Raw genomic sequence first — 18408 nt, forward strand, 5'->3', positions numbered from 1 at the left:
GGACTGTCCCCCAAATCTCGCACACCCCCCCGCCCCCCACGTTTACCCCCCATCTCACTCACCCCCCCCCAAGGCCGGGCCCCCCCCCGGGAATTCAAAAATAAAGAGCTCTCTCTATGTACAGGGACAGCGAAGCCCAACGCACAACAGCCACCAGCGACAGCGAAACGCCACAAGCACAGCGGGGGGGGCACAGCGACCCCCCCGCCACCCCCCCAGGCAGAGACGGGCAGACGGGGTGGGGGGGGAGTGTCAGAGCATGGGGTGTCCCCCCAGCCCCCCTCTGCCTGTGGCCGAGCGGCCGGGTTGGTTTTTGGGTGTGTTTGGGTGGGGTTTGGTATTTTTTGCCTTTTTTTGTTGTTATCGTCATTTTGGCTTTTTTTTTGTGTGGTTTTTTTTTTGTTGTTGTTTTCTGCAAACACAGGCACTGGAAGGGGGGGTGGGGAACGGAGCAATTTTGGGGGGGGGGGGGACAGGCATGCGGACGCGCGTGCTTCGGCCTCTCCATCGCCGTCTCCGTCGCGCTGCAACGACAGCTCTGCCGCGACCCCGGGGAGCGGGGAATGAGCACAATTGGGGCGCCCCGACCCCGCCGACCCCCCCGAGCCCCCCCTCACCTTCACTGCAGCGGGGCCACGGGCGCCCCCGAGCCGTGGAAGTGGACGTTCTGCCACTTGCCGTCGCGGCGGTGCCAGACGCGCGTCTCCTCGGACTGGCTGGTGCGCGGGCGGCCCTGGGCGTCCAGGTACTGGGTGAGGCGGATGTAGGCGATGCAGGCGGCCTCCTCCCCGATGACGTGGACGTGGGGGTTCAGGATGGTCGTGTGGATCGGCTTGTTGTTCTTGGAGAGCACTGCGGGGGGACGGGGGGGGTCAGCGGGCAGGGATGGTGGTGGGATGGATGGTCAAGCGGGTACCGGGGTGAGATGCAGAGAGAGGGATGCAGGGAGGGGAGGTGGGATGGACGGGCAGGGATGGTGTCAGGATGGAGGGGTGAGCAGGTACCGGGATGGGGTGAGGGATGCAGGGATGGATGGGCAGGATGTGGAGGCAGGGAGGGGTGGATGGGCAGGGACGGGCAGAGATGGTGTCAGGATGGAGGGGTGAGTGGGTACCGGGATGGGGACGGGGTGAGGGATGCAGGGATGGATGGGCAGGATGTGCAGGCAGGGACGGGCAGAAATGGTGTCAGGATGGAGGGGTGAGCGGGGTACCGGGATAGGGTAAGGGATGCAGGGATGGAGGGGCAGGATGTGCAGGCAAGGACGGGCAGAGATGGTGTCAGGATGGAGGGGTGAGCGAGTAGCAGGATGGGGATGGGGTGAGGGATGCAGGGATGGATGGGCAGGATGTGCAGGCAGGGAGGGGTGGATGGGCAGGGATGGGCAGAGATGGTGTCAGGATGGAGGGGTGAGTGGGTACCGGGATGGGGATGGGGTGAGGGATGCAGGGGTGGATGGGTAGGTGTGACATGCAGGAAGAGACAGATACAGGCAGGGGATGTGGATGGGCAGGCAGGCAGCAGACAGGATGGACAAGCAGGCAGACAGGAGGGACGGACAGGAATGGATGGGCGGGCGGGGGGATGCAGGGAGGGAGGGGTGCATGGACAGGCAGGAGAGCAGCAGCTGGGGATGGGCAGAGGCACAGCAGGGGATGGGTGGGCAGGAAACGGGCAGGTGGGGGGACAGGGTGGGCAAATAGGAAGGGATGGGATGCTCGGATGACCGGACAGACAGGCAGGTAGGACAGAGGAATGGACGGGATGGCGGAGTGCACAGCGAAACAGGCAGGCGGGAGAGGGGTGAGGGGGCAGGACGGGCTGGGCTGGACGGGCAGGACCGGCACTCACAGTTCTCAAAGTAGAAGCGGTGAAAGTCCATCCCCTCCACCAGGTTCCCCAGGGCCTCGGGCTCGAAGGACGTGAGTCCTGGGTCGCAGATCTTCCTGCAGGGGGCGGGTGAGCGGCAGCCACGCCCTCCCGGCCACACCAAACCACGCCCAGCCCCACCCAACCACACCCTGCCCCACCCAACCCCACCCAGCCCTACCCAGCCCCACCCAACCACACCCTGCCCCACCCAACCCCACCCAGCCCTACTCAGCCCCACCCAACCACACCCAGCCCCACTCGGCCCCACCCCACTCACGCGTAGGCCTCGAAGTCGCCATTGTTGACGGCCTCGATCAGCTGCTCCGTGATCTTGATGATCTCCTGCTTGCGGGCTGGGGGGACAGTGTCACCACCCTGTCACCTCCCTGTCACCGCCCTGTCCCTGTCCCTGTGCTGGGGCCCCTGGGCGGGGGGGACAATGGCGGGGGGAGAGGGACAGACAGATGCCAAGGAGTGGGTGGGATATTTGGGACATGGGGACATGGAGAAGGGACACGTGGGGATGGACACAGGGACCGTGGGGACAGAAGGACTGTGGGGACAGGCACAGTGTCCCTGCAGCTCTGCCACACTGGTAGCAGTGTCCCCATGGCCCGGTGCCCTCCCAGTATGTCCCAGTGCATCCCAGTGTTACCCCTGCATGTGCCAGTATAGCCCAGTGCCATTCCAGTGCATCCTAATACATCCAGTTCCACGCCAGTGCATCCCAGTGCCATCCCAGCGCCCTCCCAGTGCATCCCAGTGCCATTCCAGTGCATCCCAGTGCCATCCCAGCGCCCTCTCAGTGCATCCCAGTGCCATTCCAGTGCATCCCATGCCATCCCAGCGCCCTCCCAGTGCATCCCAGTGCCATCCCAGCGCCCTCTCAGTGCATCCCAGTGCCATCCCAGCGCCCTCTCAGTGCATCCCAGTGCCATCCCAGCGCCCCCAGTGCCATTCCAGTGCATCCCATGCCAACCCAGCACCCTCCCAGCTCTATCCCAGTACATCCCAGCACCCTCTTGGTGCATCCCAGCTCCAAACCACTGCATCACAGCTCCATCCCAGCGCATCCCAGTGCCATTCCAGTGCATCCCAGCTCCATCCTAGTGCTATCCCAGCTACATTCCAGTGCATCCCAGCTCCATCACAGCAGCCTCCCAGTGCCATCCCAGTGCATCCCAGTGCATCCTAGCTCTATCCCAGTGCATCCCAGCTCCCTCCCAGTGCATTCCAGCTCCATCCCAGTGTATCCCAGTGCCAGCCCCACCGCGGCCCCCATCACCTTTGGTGTCCTCGTCCTCAATGGTGGTGTTGGTGCTATCAGACGATTCCTGCCAGCGGGACAGCGCCGGGGGGGGGACACACACAAACAGAGCGGGTAAGAATCAGGGCCGGGGGGGCAGGGGGGACAGGGGGACGAGCCCTGGGGGGGCTCAGCAGGATTCTTGGAGGGGGGGGGGACAGACACCCCCCCACTGTCACCGCGTCCCGTGCGTGCTCCTGGTCCTCGCCAGCACGTCAGCCCCCCCCGCCCGCGCCATGGCTGATGCTGGGGGGGAGGATGGAGGCGGAAAGGGAGGGGGCCTGAATGACCCCCGGGGGGACCACGACCGCGGCGAGAGGGGAAGAGAGAAGCAGCGGTACCTTGGTGCCGTCCGCGGGGTTATGAATTACGGTAGTTTGAGGCTCCTACGGAGAGAGACAGCGGGGGGGGCGGGGGGGGGGGAAGCGAGAGCCCGGGGGGGTCACACAACGGATTTGGGGGGGGACGACGGAGCGAGCGACACGTGGACGGGGGCGAAGAGAGACCCAGACCGGGTGTGGGGGGCACAGGGGGGGAGAGAAGCAGAGAGTCGTTAGTGCAGCGCCAGGTTAATGGTTTAATTAACAGAGAGACAGGGCGGGGTGGGGGAGACGCAGCGGGGACCCCGGGACGGCCAGGAGGAGCCGGGCGGGTCATGGGGGCAGCACCGTGCCCAGTTCTGTACTGGTCATACTGGTCCAGCAGCCCTGTGCCTGTATCCGTACTGGCTGGTGCTGGTCGGGCGTCCCTGTGCTTGGATCTGTACTGGTTGTACTGGCCGTACTGGTCAAGCATCCTTGTATCCCGTACTGGCTGTACTGGTCATACTGGTCCAGCATCCCCGTGCCTGGATCCGCACTGGCTGTACTGGTTGGGCATCCCTGTGCCTGGGTCTGTACTGGTTGTACTGGCCGTACTGGGCATGGGGCCCCATGCCTGGATCCGCACTGGCTGTACTGGTCATACTGGTCCAGCATCCCCAGCCTGTATCCTGAACTGGTTGTACTGGTCAGGTCCCCCACATCCTGCACCCCCGTGCCCGGCAGCACCCCCTGCCTGTCCCCACACGTACCTCATGTCAGTGTCACCGGCAGCGTTCACCTTGTCACCCCACGCTCACTCACCTCATTGTCCCCAAGGTGGGGGTGTCCCCATGGTGGGGGTGTCCCCATGGTGGGGGTGTCCCCATGGTCACGTCCTGCACCCACCTCATTGTCCCCATGGCGGGAATGTCCCCATGGTTGTGTCCTGCACCCACCTCATTGTCCCCATGGTGGGGACGTCCCCATGATCACATCCTGCACCCACCTCATTGTCTCAATGGTGGGGGTGTCCCCATGGTGGGGGTGTCCCCAAGGTCACATCCTGCACCCACCTTATTGTCCCCATGGTGGGGATGTCCCCATGGTCACATCCTGCACCCACCTTATTGTTCCCAAGGTGGGGGTGTCCCCAAGGTCACATCCTGCACCCACCTCATTGTTCTCATGGTAGGGGTGTCCCCATGGTGGGGGGTGTCCCCAAGGTCACATCCTGCACCCACCTCATTGTCCCCATGGCAGGGATGTCCCCACGGTTGCGTCCGGCACCCACCTCACTGGTCACATCACCAGAGCCCCCGTGCACGTCTCCTGCACCCACCTTGTCCTCGGTGGGGGGGAACACCCCCGTTCCCGTGTCCTTCACCCACCCTCCATCTCTGTCCCTGTGACACCCCCCGATCCCCAGTGACACCAGGGACTGTGGGACAGACAGACAGACGAGGCGGGGGGGGCGCATGGCGATGGATGGGATGGGCTGGTGGGATGGATCCAGACGCGGGGGGACCCGGGGGGGGCACCTACCAGTGCAGTGGGCGGGAGCGTCCCCTTGGGGCTGGTGACACCGGCGCTGCCTTTGGTGCTGTTGGTCTGGGGCTGGGGGGGACAAAGTGGGGGGGGCTCAGTGACATGGGGGGGTGTGACCCCTCCAAATGCCACCCCCCCCCCTCCCCCCCCGGCCCCTCACCTTCACACCATCCGCCTTCTTGTTCAATAAGCTCTTAGCTGCTGCGGGGGGGTGGGGGGGAGAGTGTCAGTCACTGTCCCCTCCCTTGGGAACAAGGGACACATATGTGTATGTCCCCACCTTGACCCGCCCCCCCCAGCCCCCCACCCTGGTCTCCCTCTGGGTGCCAGCAGCACCCGGCACCCCGGTGCTGGGGGTGCACACCCTGGGAAGTGGGTGTCCCCATCCTGGGGGGGGTGTCCCCCACCTTAGGGGTTTGTCCCCAACCCGAGGGGGACACACATGAGCTGGGGGGGGGGTCCCCATCCTGGTGGCCCCCGCGGGGGGGGGCCAGGGCTGGCTTACCTTGGAGAAATGCAGAGAGGAAAGCGAGAGAGAGAGGGGGGGGGGCGAGAGAGAAACAGGGAGAAAAAGGAGGAAAAAGGGAAAAACATAAAGAAAAACAAACATAAAGAAGATGAGTTGAGTCCGGGGGGGGGGGGCGGCCCCTGTGCCCCCCCCGTGTCAGCCTGGAGGGGGACGAGGACGGGGGGGGGTGGGGAGCGTCTGCCCCTCCTATCGTCATCTCTGGTGTGGGGGGTTGGGGACATGGGGGGGACAAGTGGTCGGGGGGGGGGCTGTGTCACCTCGAGCATCCTTGTCACTCTTCTGCAATTGAGGACCCCCCGTCGGCATCACGGGGTAGGGGGGGCTGTGTGGTGACAAGTTGGGTGGCACAGAGCAGCACCCAGTGTGGGGGGGGACAGGGGACACCCCCATGTCCCCCCCCGCCAGACCCACATCCCCACGGGGTCCCTGGCAGGGTGTCCCCAAGGGTCCTGGTCCCTCCTCCGGAAGCAGGCGGGCGCTGGGGGGGGTTTAAACCAGAGCCGAATTGGGGGGGCCGGGGGTTGATCCCCGGTGGGGGGGGGCAGCTGTACCCCCTGGGGGGGACACGGTTTTAAAACCCGCCGAGTGTTTCGCGGCACCACGAACACCGGCTGCAGCGAGCAGAAGCCATGCGGGGGGACACGGGGGGGGGACACGGGGGGACATGCGGCCAGTTTGCCCCCCCCCGCCATGCACTGGTGTCCCCCCCTGTGTGTGTGGTGGGGGGGAATTGCTGTGGGGTGGGAGCAGTGGGGGGCAGCACCCAAAATGATTCCACATCTCCCCCCCCCAGCTCTACATTGCGGGGGTCCTGTGGGGGTGTCACCATGGTGTGTGTGTGTCCCCCCCCAAGGACAAACACCCAAGCAGCCCCATGGGGATGGGTGGGGCGCCCTAAAATTGTTATCCCCCCCTCAGCCAGGTCCTCATTGCTGACCCAGGTGAGGGTCCCCGGGGGTGTCACCATGGTGTGTGTGTCCCCCCCACAGGACAAACACCCAGGCAGCCCCATGAGGATGGGGGGGCACCCTAAAGTTATTATTATCCCCCCTGGCCAGTTTGTCATTGCTGACCCAGGCAGGGGGGTCCCTGGAGGTGTCACCATGGTGTGTGTGTCCCCCCCCCAGGGACAAGCGCCCAAACAGCCCCACAGGAGTGGGGGGACAAGTGCACAAGACCCCCCAGGGGCAGCCTGGGGGGGGTGACAGCAGAGTGGGGACAGTGACATCTCATGGGGAGAAGTTGCAGGGGGACAATGCTGGGGGGCGGGGCACAATGCAGGGGGGTTCATGCGTTGTGTGGGGGGGGTGCCATGCCGGGGGGGCCATGCGTGCGCTGCCATTTCCGAGGAGGGGACCCCGCAACCCGTCGGGGTGAGGAAGAGGATGGTGAGGACGGGCGGGGTGAAGGATTTGGGGGGGGACACACAGAAACCAAGCGGGGCCAAGGGGGGGGCGGGGGGGGGGCCGGGGGGGGTCTACCTTGTTCCACCAGCCCCAGGGGGGCCCCGGCGGCGGCCGCCGAGATGGTCGGAGGCGCGGTGGTCTGCCGGCCCACTGCGCGCAGGGCCGGAGCGGGAGAGAGCAGAGAGAGGGAGCGGAGCTCCTGTTAGCGGGGGGCACGGGGGGGCCGGGCTGCAGGACCCCCGCTTTTCCACTGCCCCCCCAAATACACTCTCGGGGTGCCCAGCGCTGCGGCCTCAGGGCTGCGCCTGTCCGGCCTGCGGGTGGTGCTGCTGTGTTGTGCCCCCCCCCTCCCCACTGTGTGTCACCCCCGCCTCGCCAGACATGGGAGTTGGGGGACACACACACACACGGGACCGGGCACTACCTGCTGCTGCGTGCGTGGGGCGGGGGGGCCGGGTCCTGCGCCCCCCCTTGGCTAAAACGCCCCCGTCCTCGCCGACAGGGAAAAAAATTGGGGGGGGGGTTTAAAGTTGAGGGGGGGGGGAGAAAGAGAGAAAGACAGCGACAGAGAGAGGGGGAGGGGACAGCGGCCTCGGTGGGGGCTGCGGGTGGGGGGGCTGTGGGCCCCCCCTGGCCCCCCTGGCCAGCGGGGCCCCCCCCTTACCTGAGAAGTTCCTGGTGGCCAACATGGTGGTGAGGATGGCGCCCTGCAAGGGGGGGCAGGATCAGGCCCTGGGGCGGGGTGAGGGGGGGCAGGATGGGGGGGAAAGATGGGGGGACAGGGGGGGCATGATGGAGTCTGGTACATGGGGATGGGGGGGGGCAGGATGGGGGGGGCAGAATGGGGAGGTTGGGGGGGCAGGATTTGGAGCAGGATGGGGACTGATGCATGGAGATGGGGAGGGGGGGCAGGATGGGGGGGTTGGGGGGGCAGGATTTGGGGCAGGATGGGGTCTGGTACATGGGGATGGGTGGGGAGGCAGGATGGGGGGGCAGGATGGGGTCTGGTACATGGGGATGGGTGGGGAGGCAGGATGGGGGGGCAGGATGGGGTCTGGTACATGGGGATGGGTGGGGAGGCAGGATCGGGTCTGGTACTCAGTGGGGGGTGCTGTCCTGGGGGGACACACCGGGCAGGGTGGGGGCCACCCCCCCTTTAATCCCCCCCTCACCTTGAGCTTCCTCCGGGCGTTGAACTTTTTCAGACACTCGACCGTCTCCTGCCTGTGCATCATGGACGCCACGGTGGAGCGTTGCTGGGGGGGACAGGGGGGTCAGCGGTGGCCACCGGGCCATGGGGACACCCCGAGGGGACACTGGTGGCGGGGGGGGAGACGACACATGGTACTTACGCAGACCCACGGGTGCTTGAGGGCTTCGTGGGCTGTGATGCGCTTGGCGGGGTTGATGGTCAGCATCTGGTTGATGAGGTTTTTTGCTTCGGGGGTCACTGTGTCCCACTCGGGCGAAGGGAACTGTGTTGGGGGGGGGACACACAGGGGGGTGACACGTCCCCATGTGTCCTCAACCAACTACTGGAGACACAGCCCAATCCAAACCCCAGGCTCCACCTGGTGGTGATTAGCCAGAGTGGCCCTCAGTAGGTTCCAGAGTTAACAGGGCAGCTGGCTGCAGCGCAGGGGGGTGACATCTGGGGAGGGGGCAGCCCCACGGTGCCTGTGTCCCTCCACCTCCCCACATGTCCCCAGCCAGCAGAGACATGGCCCAATGCTGTCCTGCCTAGTGGCCCTCAGTAGGTTCCAGAGTTAACGGGCCAGGTACTCACGTCGTAGGCACCAGCCTTGATCTGTTGGTAGAGTTTGTGCTGGTCCTCGTCCCAGAAGGGCGGGTACCCAACCAGCAGGATGTACAGGATGACGCCTGGCGAGGGACAGCGGGGTCAGTGCCGGGGGGGACATGGGGACCCACGGCCTCCCTGGGGCTCCCCCAGCCCAGGGACAGCGGGAGGTACCAAGTGTGTCTGAGATGTCCCTAGGACGGCCGGTCCCCATGTCATGGGGACAAAGTGGGACCAGGATGAAGGGGACAGGACCAGGATGGGGACAGGGTGGGACCAGCATGGGACTGGGGTGGGGATCAGGGAACTGGGATGCAGCCAGACAGGGATCAGCAGGGATCAGGGAGGGATCAAGGAGGGATGGGGCAGGGATCTGGCAGGGATCCGGTAGGGATTGGCGGGGATCCGGTAGGGGTTGGGCAGGGATCAGCAGCGATCAGGCAGGATGGGCAGGGATCGGGAAGGGGTCAGCAGGGATCAGTGGGAATCTGGTAGGGACCCTGTAGGGATCAGGGGGGATCAGGAGGGATCTCTTACCGCAGGCCCAGATGTCCACGGGTTTCCCATAGGCCTCCTTGCGCAGAACCTCGGGCGAGAGGTACCCGGGCGTCCCCGCGAAGCCTGGACAGACACGGGTGAGACCGCGCGGGGATGGGGATGGGGACAGGGATGGGGACGGGGACGGGGATGGGGACGGGGACATGGCAGGCACAGGGATGGGGACAGGGACGGGGACACGGAGGGGATGGGGATGAGGATGAGGACAGGGACGGGGACGGGGACGGGGACATGGCAGGCACAGGGATGGGGACAGGGACATGGAGGGGATAGGGACGGGGATGGGGATGGGGATGGGGACACGGACAGGGACGGGGACATGACAGGCACAGGGATGGGGACAGGGACACGGAGGGGATGGGGATGAGGATGGGGACAGGGACAGGGACGGGGACGGGGATGGGGACAGGGACAGGGACGGGGACATGGCGGGCACAGGGATGGGGACAGGGACACGGAGGGGATTGGGATGGGGATGAGGATGGGGACAGGGACGGGGACATGGAGGGGATGGGGACAGGGACAGGGATGAGGAAGAGGAATGGGGACAGGGACAGGGACACGGTGGGCACAGGGCAGGATGAGATGGGCACAGGGACACAGACGTGGCGGAAGGGGACACAGTGAGGACACCAGGCAGGGATGTGGTGGGTGTGGAAGAGGGACAAGATGCTGGTGGCAGGGGACGGGGACGCAGGGGACGGGGACGCAGTGTCGCTCACCGAACCAGGCCTGCTGGTCCCCCTGCACCTCGATGGCCAGCCCGAAGTCCGCCAGCTTCACCGCAGCGCCCTTGCACTTGCTGGCCAGGAGCAGGTTCTCGGGCTGGGGGGGGCAGGAGGGGACGGGGGGACAGGGACGGGGGGTGAGGACACAGCAGAGGACACATGGGGGACAGAAGGGGCTTTGCAGCCGCTCGTAGCAGCCGCCGTGGAGCGGGTCCTGCCCGTCTGCCAGCCCCGCTGCCCCCCAGCTGCAGCCCCCCCAGCAGCCCCAGCCCCCACATCCCCCACTGCACCCCAACATGGGGGGGGTCACAGTGGACACCCCACTTGGCACAGGAGGGGGTTGTGACTGGGGTGGGGGGGTCACACACACCCCCAGAAAGGGGAGGTGGCAGCTGGGGACCCCCCAGTGCCAGGGGGAGCTCAGTGACCCCCCCCACGAGGCCCAGGGCCTTGGGAACCCACCAAATCAGGGCCACCCCCCCCAAAACTGTGGGAACCCTGAGACCTGGGTGGGGGGGAACCCCCATTGCAGGGGATGGACAGAGGGATGCGGGGGGGACACACTCACCTTGAGGTCCCTGTGCACAACCCCCATTTGGTGACAGTGCAGCACGGCCTCCAGGATCTGCTGGATGCAGTGGCTGCAAATGGTGGGGGAGGGGGGGGTCAGGGGCACACTGCCCCCCCCCAAATATCCCACACCTGCCTGGGGACACCCCCCCAACCCACCCCCTGTGCCCTTGGGGAGGCCCTTCAAAAACATCTCATACTGGGGGGGGGTAACTCAGCACCCCCCCCACCCCATGTCCCTGCCTGGGGGGGGTCACCCTTGGTGGGGGTCACCCCTGGGCATGGAGCCATGGGGGTCACCCTAATGATGCTGCTGTGCCCCCCCCGCCCCACCGTGGAGACTCCCCCCGGCCCTGCTGCCGCCCGGACGCCGGGGTCCCCCAGACAGGACTGACGGGGTGGGGGGGACGGGGGGGTGCGGGGACGGCAGATGGAGACGAGACAAGAAAGAAAGAGGGAAGGAGCGGGGGGATGAGAGGCTGAAATGGGGGTGAAGTGGGGGGGCCCTGCCCGGCTGGGGGTGCTGGGGCATGAGGGGGGGGGGGACACACCTCCCTGCAAAGGGGGGGGGTGCAAAAAAAGGGATGGGGGGGGCAGAAAAAGGAGGAAGCCCCACAGCGGGGTCCCGGGAAGCGGGATGCTCCGGCGGGTGGGAGCAGCGCGGGGGGGGGGACGCCGTGGCCCCCCCCCCGGGCCCCCCCCCGGTTATACTGACCTGCGGCTCCCTCTGCACAGGGGCAAAGTGATGGGTGGGAGAAACGCGTGCGCATAGCTCATGGACACAGTGACTGCAAAACAAAACGGGGGGCGGGGAATGGGGGGGCAGGGGCGGGAAAGGGGGGGCGGGATGGGGGGGCAAGGGGAGAGAGGATGGGGTAAAGGGGGGGCAGGATGGGGGGCAGGGGGTGGGAAGGGGGGAGCAGGGTGGGGATAAAGGGGGGAGGGGGTAGGATGGGGATAAGGGGGGGAAGGATGAGGGGGCAGAGAGGGATAAGGGGGGGCAGAATGGGGACAAAAGGGTGGGGGGAGCAGGATGGGAGGCAGGATGAGTATAATGGGGGGGCAGGATGGGGAGAAGGGGCGTGGGAAAGGGGGAGTCAGGATGTGGGGCAAGGAGGGATAAGGGGGGGCAGGATGGGGATAAAGGGGGGGGCAGGATGGTGGGAATGGGATGGGGGGGCAGGATGGGGAGGAGGAGGGTGGGGGGATACAGGGTGGGGGGGGCAGGTTTTGGGGGGCAGGAGGTAAAACACAGGGAAGGGGTTTTGCCGGGGTGGGGGGGGGCGGGCAGCGAGCAGAGGGGCAGCGGTGGGGACAGACGGACACACAGCCGGACACACGGACACGCACAGAGCCCGAGCGACGCGTGATGGGAGACGGGGGGGGGACGGGATGGGGGGGAAAGACGGAGGGGGGGGCGGGAGATGGGGGGGACGGGGGACAGGAGATGGGGGGGGAACGAGAGAGGGGGGAGAAACAATGTTGTGACAGCCCAGAGGACCACGGGGACGGGGACACGGCGGCACACAGGGCGGGGGGGGCCCTCGCCAGCAGCCCCCCCAGCACATGTGATGGGAGCGCCGGGCCTTGGGGGTGGGGGGGGAGGGAGGGCGGGGGGACCCCACTGAGCACCCGGCAGCAGGATGGGAGCTGGTAAGCTGGCGGGGGGTGATTTGGGGGGGGCACCCCCCCACACCCACTGGGTGCCCCCCTGCCTGCCTTGCGGGAGCTGCCCCATCCCTACAGCCCCGGGGGGCACGGGGCGGGGTTGGGGGTGTCCAGGGGGGGTTTTGGGGGGGCGCGGGGGCTCACCTGGCATCGGCCTCGCTGTAGTACTCCCGCGCCACGATGTCCTCGAACAGCTCGCCCCCGGTCACCCTGCAACGCAGCAGCCACCGCGTCACCCCGGGGGGACGGGACACCCCCCCGGGACACCCTGACCACCCCGGGACCCCAACCCAGCCACACTCACAGGTCGAAGACGAGGTAATGGAACCCCTCCTCTGAGATGCTGTCGTGGAGCCGCACTGCGGGGACAGGACGGGGACAGGACGGGGACAGGACGGGGACAGGACGGGGACAGGCTCAGCCTTGGCCCCAGGAGCCCACAGCCCCTGTGCAGCCCCCACGAGTGACACACGCGTGTCTGTGTCACCCGCAGCCCCCACACCTGCACCTGGGGGGCAGGACCCAGAATGTCCCTGGGGAGGGACACCCAGCAGGACCCCAAGGGTGGGAACCCAAATGTCCCCAGGGTGACACCCAGCGTGTCCCTGGGGAGAGAACACCCAGTAGGACCCCAAGGGTGGGCCACGCCCATGGTGGCGCCCAGCGTGTCCCCAGGGTGACACCCAGCAGGACCCCAGGGGTGTGACCCCCCATGTCTCCAGGTGGCCCCCGGCGTGTCCCCGGCGTCCCCGCGGTGCCGTGTCCCGGTGCCGCTCACCGATGTTGGAGTGCTTCAGCAGCCGGCAGATCCGCGCCTCCCGCTCCAGCTTCTGGTGGTCTGGGGACACAGGGTCAGCCGGGGCACCCCCGTGTCCCCCCCGCCACACCCCGGCCCCACACACCCCAAAGCAGGTCACCTGTTCCTGTCACCTGTCACCCCATCCCTATTCCCGTGTCTGTCCCTGTCCCCATCCCTATCCCCATTCCTGTCCCCATCCCTGTTCCTGTCACTGTCCCCATCCCTGTGTCCATCCCTATCCCCATTCCTGTCCCCATCCCAGTTCCTGTCACCCTTCTGTGTCCCCATCCCTGTTCCTGTCACTGTCCCCATCCCACCTCCTGTCACCCTTCTGTGTCCCCATCCCAGTTCCTGTCACTGTCCCCATCCCTGTGTCCATCCCTCTCCCCATTCCTGTCCTCATCCCAGTTCCTGTCCCTGTCCCCATCCCTGTGTCCATCCCTATCCCCATTCCTGTCCCCATCCCAGTTCCTGTCACCCTTCTGTGTCCCCATCCCTGTTCCTGTCACTGTCCCCATCCCTGTGTCCATTCCTCTCCCCGTTCCTGTCCCCATCCCAGTTCCTGTCACCCTTCTGTGTCCCTGTCCCTGGCTGAGGGTCCCGCAGGTGTCCGGCTGTGCTGGGGGTGGTGCGGGTGTGCACATGTGTGCGGGTGTGCAGGGGTGTGTGTTTGGAGCTGTGCACGCATGTGCGGCTGTACAGCTGTGCAGTTGTGCATGTTGGGGTTTGTGTGAGTGTGTGCGGCTGTACCTGCGGGTGTGCACGTGTGTGTGCGGGTGGGGACTGGAACCTGTGCCTGTCCTTGTGCACGTGTGTGCAAGTGTGTGGCTGTACCCGTGTGCACCTGTACGTATGTATATGTGTGTACCCACGTGTGCAGCTGTACATCCACGTGCTGTACACGTGTGTGCGTGGCCACACCTGTGTGTGCAGCTGTGCCTGTGTGTGCGGGTGTATGTGTGTGCGGCTGTACCTGTGCGTGCGGGTGTACGCGTGTGTGGCTGTACCTGTGTTTGCCACTGTCCAAGCGTGCAGCTGTACCTCCATGTGTGGCTGTACCTGCGTGTGCGTGTGTACAGGGGTGTGCAGCTGTACCACGTGCATGGCTGTACCTGTGTGTGCCGCTGTCCCCGTGTGTGGCTGTATCGGGGTGTGCAGCTGTACCTGAGCGTGGTTGTACGTCTGTACCTGTTGTTGCCACTGTATGAGTGTGTGGCTCTACCTGTGTGCGGCTGTACCCGTGTGCGGCTGTACCCGTGTGCGGCTGTACCTGTGCACGGGCTGTGCCACAGGCGGCCTTGGGGGGTGTCTGGGCGGGGACAGGCAGGGACAGACACATGGATGGGGTGTGCACAAACACACGTGCATGTGTACACACTCGTGTGCAGCCATGATCACACACATTCATGAACAGCCCGTGTGTGTCATGTGTGACACACACCCTCATGTACACGTCATATACCTGTGCGCACACAGGCACTCGCACTGTTACACACACCCTGTGCACATGGTTACACACACAGGCTGTTCACACCTGCACACACTCTTACACATCTGTGCTCACACACACTGTTGCACACACATGCACAACTGGACACACAGTGTCACACACCCCGTGCACACACGCCTGTGTGCACACGTGCTGTTCACACCTGCACACACTCTTACATGTGTACATGCACAGTTACACAAACACACCCCCTGTGCACACACAGTCTCACACACACACTACTCACACCTGTGCACACACACATTTGCACACACACACACATTCACACACTGATAGACATGTATGCACACACACACTGTTGTGCACACACAGCGCACACCTGTGGGCACACACTGTTACACACACACACTGTTACACATGCACATGCAGCTCACACCTGCACACACACCCCTGTGCACACACACCCCTGTGCACACACACCCCTGTGCACACACACATGTACATCTCACACCTGCACACACACACTGTTACACACACACTGTTACACACACTGTTACACACACACTGTTACACACACTGTTACACACACGCTCACACACAGTTACATACACTGTTACACACGCCGTCACATACGCACTGTTACACACAGAGTTACACAGTTACACACACACACATTTACACACACACACTTACACATGTACTAGTTACACACACAGTTACACACACACTCTGTTACACACACAGTCACACACACACAGCTACACACACACACACTGTCGCACACACAGTTACGCACACACTGTTGCACGCACACACTGTTGCACACACACACACTGCTACACATGCGCTGTCACACACACACGCAGCTGCTGACACTCGTGTCCCCGGGGGACACCGCGGGGGCTGTTCTGCCCCACGGGGCCGCTCGGGGCTGGGGGGGAACACCAGGACCGTCGCACGGGGCTCTGGGGGGGACAACACAGACCCACCCCCACCCAGCTGCCACCACGGGTGTCACGGGTGTCACAGGTGTCCCTGTCCCCAGGGTCACCCCCCGTGGGGGCTGGGGGGCTCCTACCTCTGGCCGAGAGCTTTTTGGTGTTGATGATCTTGGCCGCGTACTCATGGCCGGTGCAGAGCTTGACGCAGCGCCGGACCACCGAGAAAGCGCCCCTGGGGGGGACACGGGCTCAGCGCCCCCCCGGTGCCCCCCCCGCCCCGGGCTCCCACCCGTGACTCAGCACCCCCACGCTGCGCCCGCCGTGACTCAGCACTGGGGGGTGAACCCCGACACCGGGGGGGCCCCAATGCCGCTCGGCCCCGCCCGGCCATGGATGGGGGTGCTGGGGGGGACGGGCTGGGGGGGTCTCGGTGGGGTGGGGGACGCCGGGCCCGGCGTTGCGGGGGGGGTCGCGGGAAGGATGTGGCACCGGATGGCGGCGGTGGCCATGGTGGCGGCGGTGGCGGCTGTGGTCGCGGTGGCGATGGTGACAGTGGCCGCGGGCACGGGGGGCACAGCGAGCCAGCGGTGACAGGGACAGCGGTGGGGACAGGGGTGGGGACAGGACAACGTGGCCGTGCCCCACGGGCAGTGCCACCCCCTCCAAGTGCCACCACCTCCTGTCCCCCTCCAAGGACCAACGTCCCTGTCCATCCCCTGCCCGCCAGGGTCCCCAGGGCCAGCGGGTGTCCCCACTGTGCTCACCCACGGACACGGCCCCCCTGAGTCAGGCTGGGGACACGGCAGCACCCCGGCCCCCCCACACCAAGTATCCCACAGGGGACACGTGTGCAATGGGACAACTGGGGACACGCTGTCCCCTGACCCAGCACCGGGTCCCCACATCCTGGGACACCGAGAGCCCTGTGCTGGCTGGGACGGGGGGGACGCTGCCAACACTGGGGGACAAGGGGGACCCCCCCTGGGCCTGGCACCCCCATCCCTCCCCAGGGACAGGGGGACACGGTGAGTGGCAGCTCCTGGGGGAGGGACGACTGTCAGGGACCCCCCCCAGCTGTGCCTCAGTTTCCCCAGCAGCCGGGGACAGATGTCCCCGGTGATCCCGGTGTGGACGAGGGGACACACACGGTGATGGGGACATGGAGGGATGGGGGCGGGGGGAACCACGTTGCCATGGCAACCGAGACGGGCTGGATTTTGGGGAAGGTGAGGAAATCGCCCCCGACGGCACCATGGCACCACGTCCCCCGCCCCGGTACCCCCAAAGGAACCATCCCCCTGTAAAATGTCACCCCGCTATGGGGGGGTCCTTGGGGGCAAATGAGCCTCCCCCCAAAACCCAGCTCCTCCTCAGCTCCCCCCAAAACCCTCCCCAGGGGGGTCATGGATGTGGGGGTTCTGGGGGGACAGAAGGATGTGGGGGGGCACAGAGGGTCCTCAGGGACTGGGGGGGTCCAGAAGGGCTGGGGTCTATAAGGACCAGCATTGGGGAGGTGAGCAAATTTGGGGAGTTATATAAGGCCCAGAGGGGTCTAATGGGGGCTGGGGGGGCACGGAGGATGAGGAGGGTCTATAAGGATCAGAGGGGACATATGGATGGGGGAGTCTATAGAGATGGGGGGTCTATAGAGATGGGGGGACAGGCTGGGAGATTGGGGGATCCATGGGGTGGGGGGGCTGGAGGATGGTGGGTCTATAAGGAGCAGGTGCCTATAGGGACCCAAGGACAGGCTGGAGGATGAGGGGGGTCTACAGGGGCTGGGGGGCTATAAGGATTTGGGGGAGGGTGTCTGGGAGGATTGAGGAGGTCTGGGGGGGCTACAAGGGCTGCGGGGGGGTCTGGAGGGACGAGGGTCTATAAGGACCAGGTGATCTGAAGAGATGGGGGGAGGTCTGTGAGGATGGGGGCCATAGGAGGGAGGGGGGGCTATAAGGACTGGGGGGGGTCTATAGGGATGGGTGATGGGGGGATGTGGAGGGACTGGGGGGGTCTGGGCTGAGCAGGGCTTAGAGAAGGATGTGAGGGGGTGCCAGGAAAGACTGGGGAGGTCCATCAGGATGGGGGGTCCCTGGGGAACAAGGGGCTGCAGGGGCTGGGGTGTCGATGGGGATGGGACCCAAAGGAACTGGGGGGCCCGGGGGGGCTGTAAGGCCCGGGGTCCCCGCGGCCGGGGAGGGGGGGCAGGAGCACGGGGCGGGGGGGGCAGGGCCAGTACCGGGGGAGGGCAGCACGGGGGGGGCGGCTGGGCCGGTCCCGGGTGGGGGGGGGGGGGGGCCGGTCCCGGGGGGGCGGGGGAGCGGGGGGGGGGGGATGCGTCACGTCTGCACCGAGCGGCGGCCGGAGCCCCGGGCAGCGCCCCCGCCCCCCCCCGCTCCGGTGCCCGGTCCCCGGTACCGACGGCCACTTACTTGCCGATCTCCTCGTAGAGCTGGTACTCGTCGGTGAAGCGGGTGCAGGGCACGGTGGTGGCCATGCTGCCGCCGCGCCGCAATGAGCCGCCCCGGCACCGGCTCCGCTCCGGCTCCGGCTCCGCCTGGCGCGGGGGGGCGGGAGGAGGCGCTGCCGGGGCCGGGGGAGGCACCGGCCGGGGGAGGCACCAGCCCGGGCCGCCCACCGCCCCCAACCCGCCCCCGGATGGGATCCCCCCCTCCCCCCTCCCCCGAGCTGCCCCCGCGCTGGGGACCCCCCGCGATCGCCCCCGGATCGCCGGACCCCGCGGGGATCCCCGTGTGCCCAGTCCCGGCTGTCCCCAAGGGCCCCATAACCAGACACCCCCTTTATCCCCAATTCCCCCCGAGGTGGGGGGCACCCACATCCCCCCGTATCCCCCGTGTTCCCCCCCACAATATCCCCATATCCAGCCCTTCCCAGAGACGCCACATCCCCTCCAAAGGACCCCAAAAGTGCCCCCCCGA

General features: G+C 66.2%; 1 protein-coding gene across 10 annotated transcripts; it reads right to left on the reverse strand.

The window, feature by feature from the left end:
* Positions 1–322: 322 nt before the first annotated feature.
* Positions 323–18061, reverse strand: CAMK2B (calcium/calmodulin dependent protein kinase II beta). Of its 10 annotated transcripts, XM_065041182.1 has the most exons (22): positions 17902–18061; positions 15610–15704; positions 13061–13120; positions 12587–12641; positions 12427–12492; positions 11330–11402; positions 10613–10685; positions 10039–10141; positions 9296–9379; positions 8747–8841; positions 8313–8435; positions 8133–8216; positions 7625–7667; positions 7036–7110; positions 5186–5226; positions 5023–5094; positions 3520–3564; positions 3158–3206; positions 2150–2225; positions 1852–1946; positions 618–852; positions 323–538 (listed from the first exon to the last, which is right to left on the reverse strand). In XM_065041182.1, the coding sequence occupies exons 5-21, from the start codon at positions 12431–12433 to the stop codon at positions 620–622; spliced, it is 1371 nt and encodes a 456-aa protein (XP_064897254.1). In that variant the 5' UTR covers positions 12434–12492; positions 12587–12641; positions 13061–13120; positions 15610–15704; positions 17902–18061; the 3' UTR covers positions 323–538; positions 618–619. The 10 variants fall into 10 exon arrangements, with proteins under 10 accessions (XP_064897254.1, XP_064897246.1, XP_064897245.1 ...); XM_065041174.1 differs by lacking the exon at positions 11330–11402 and having other exon boundaries at positions 5186–5223; XM_065041173.1 differs by lacking the exon at positions 11330–11402.
* Positions 18062–18408: the final 347 nt, after the last annotated feature.

This window comes from Columba livia, chromosome 25 (assembly GCF_036013475.1).
Source record: "Columba livia isolate bColLiv1 breed racing homer chromosome 25, bColLiv1.pat.W.v2, whole genome shotgun sequence".
NCBI lineage: Eukaryota > Metazoa > Chordata > Aves > Columbiformes > Columbidae > Columba > Columba livia.

Bases quoted from the DNA above. Each gene is read 5' to 3' on its own strand.
- CAMK2B (XM_065041173.1), bottom strand. From the start codon at position 17,966: ATGGCCACCACCGTGCCCTGCACCCGCTTCACCGACGAGTACCAGCTC. The intron at 15,705-17,901 runs GTAAGTGGCCGT...TGTCCCCCCCAG, and splicing joins CTCTACGAGGAGATCGGCAA to GGGCGCTTTCTCGGTGGTCC. The intron at 7,111-7,624 runs GTAAGGGGGGGG...CCCTGCGCGCAG, and splicing joins GGCCACCAGGAACTTCTCAG to TGGGCCGGCAGACCACCGCG.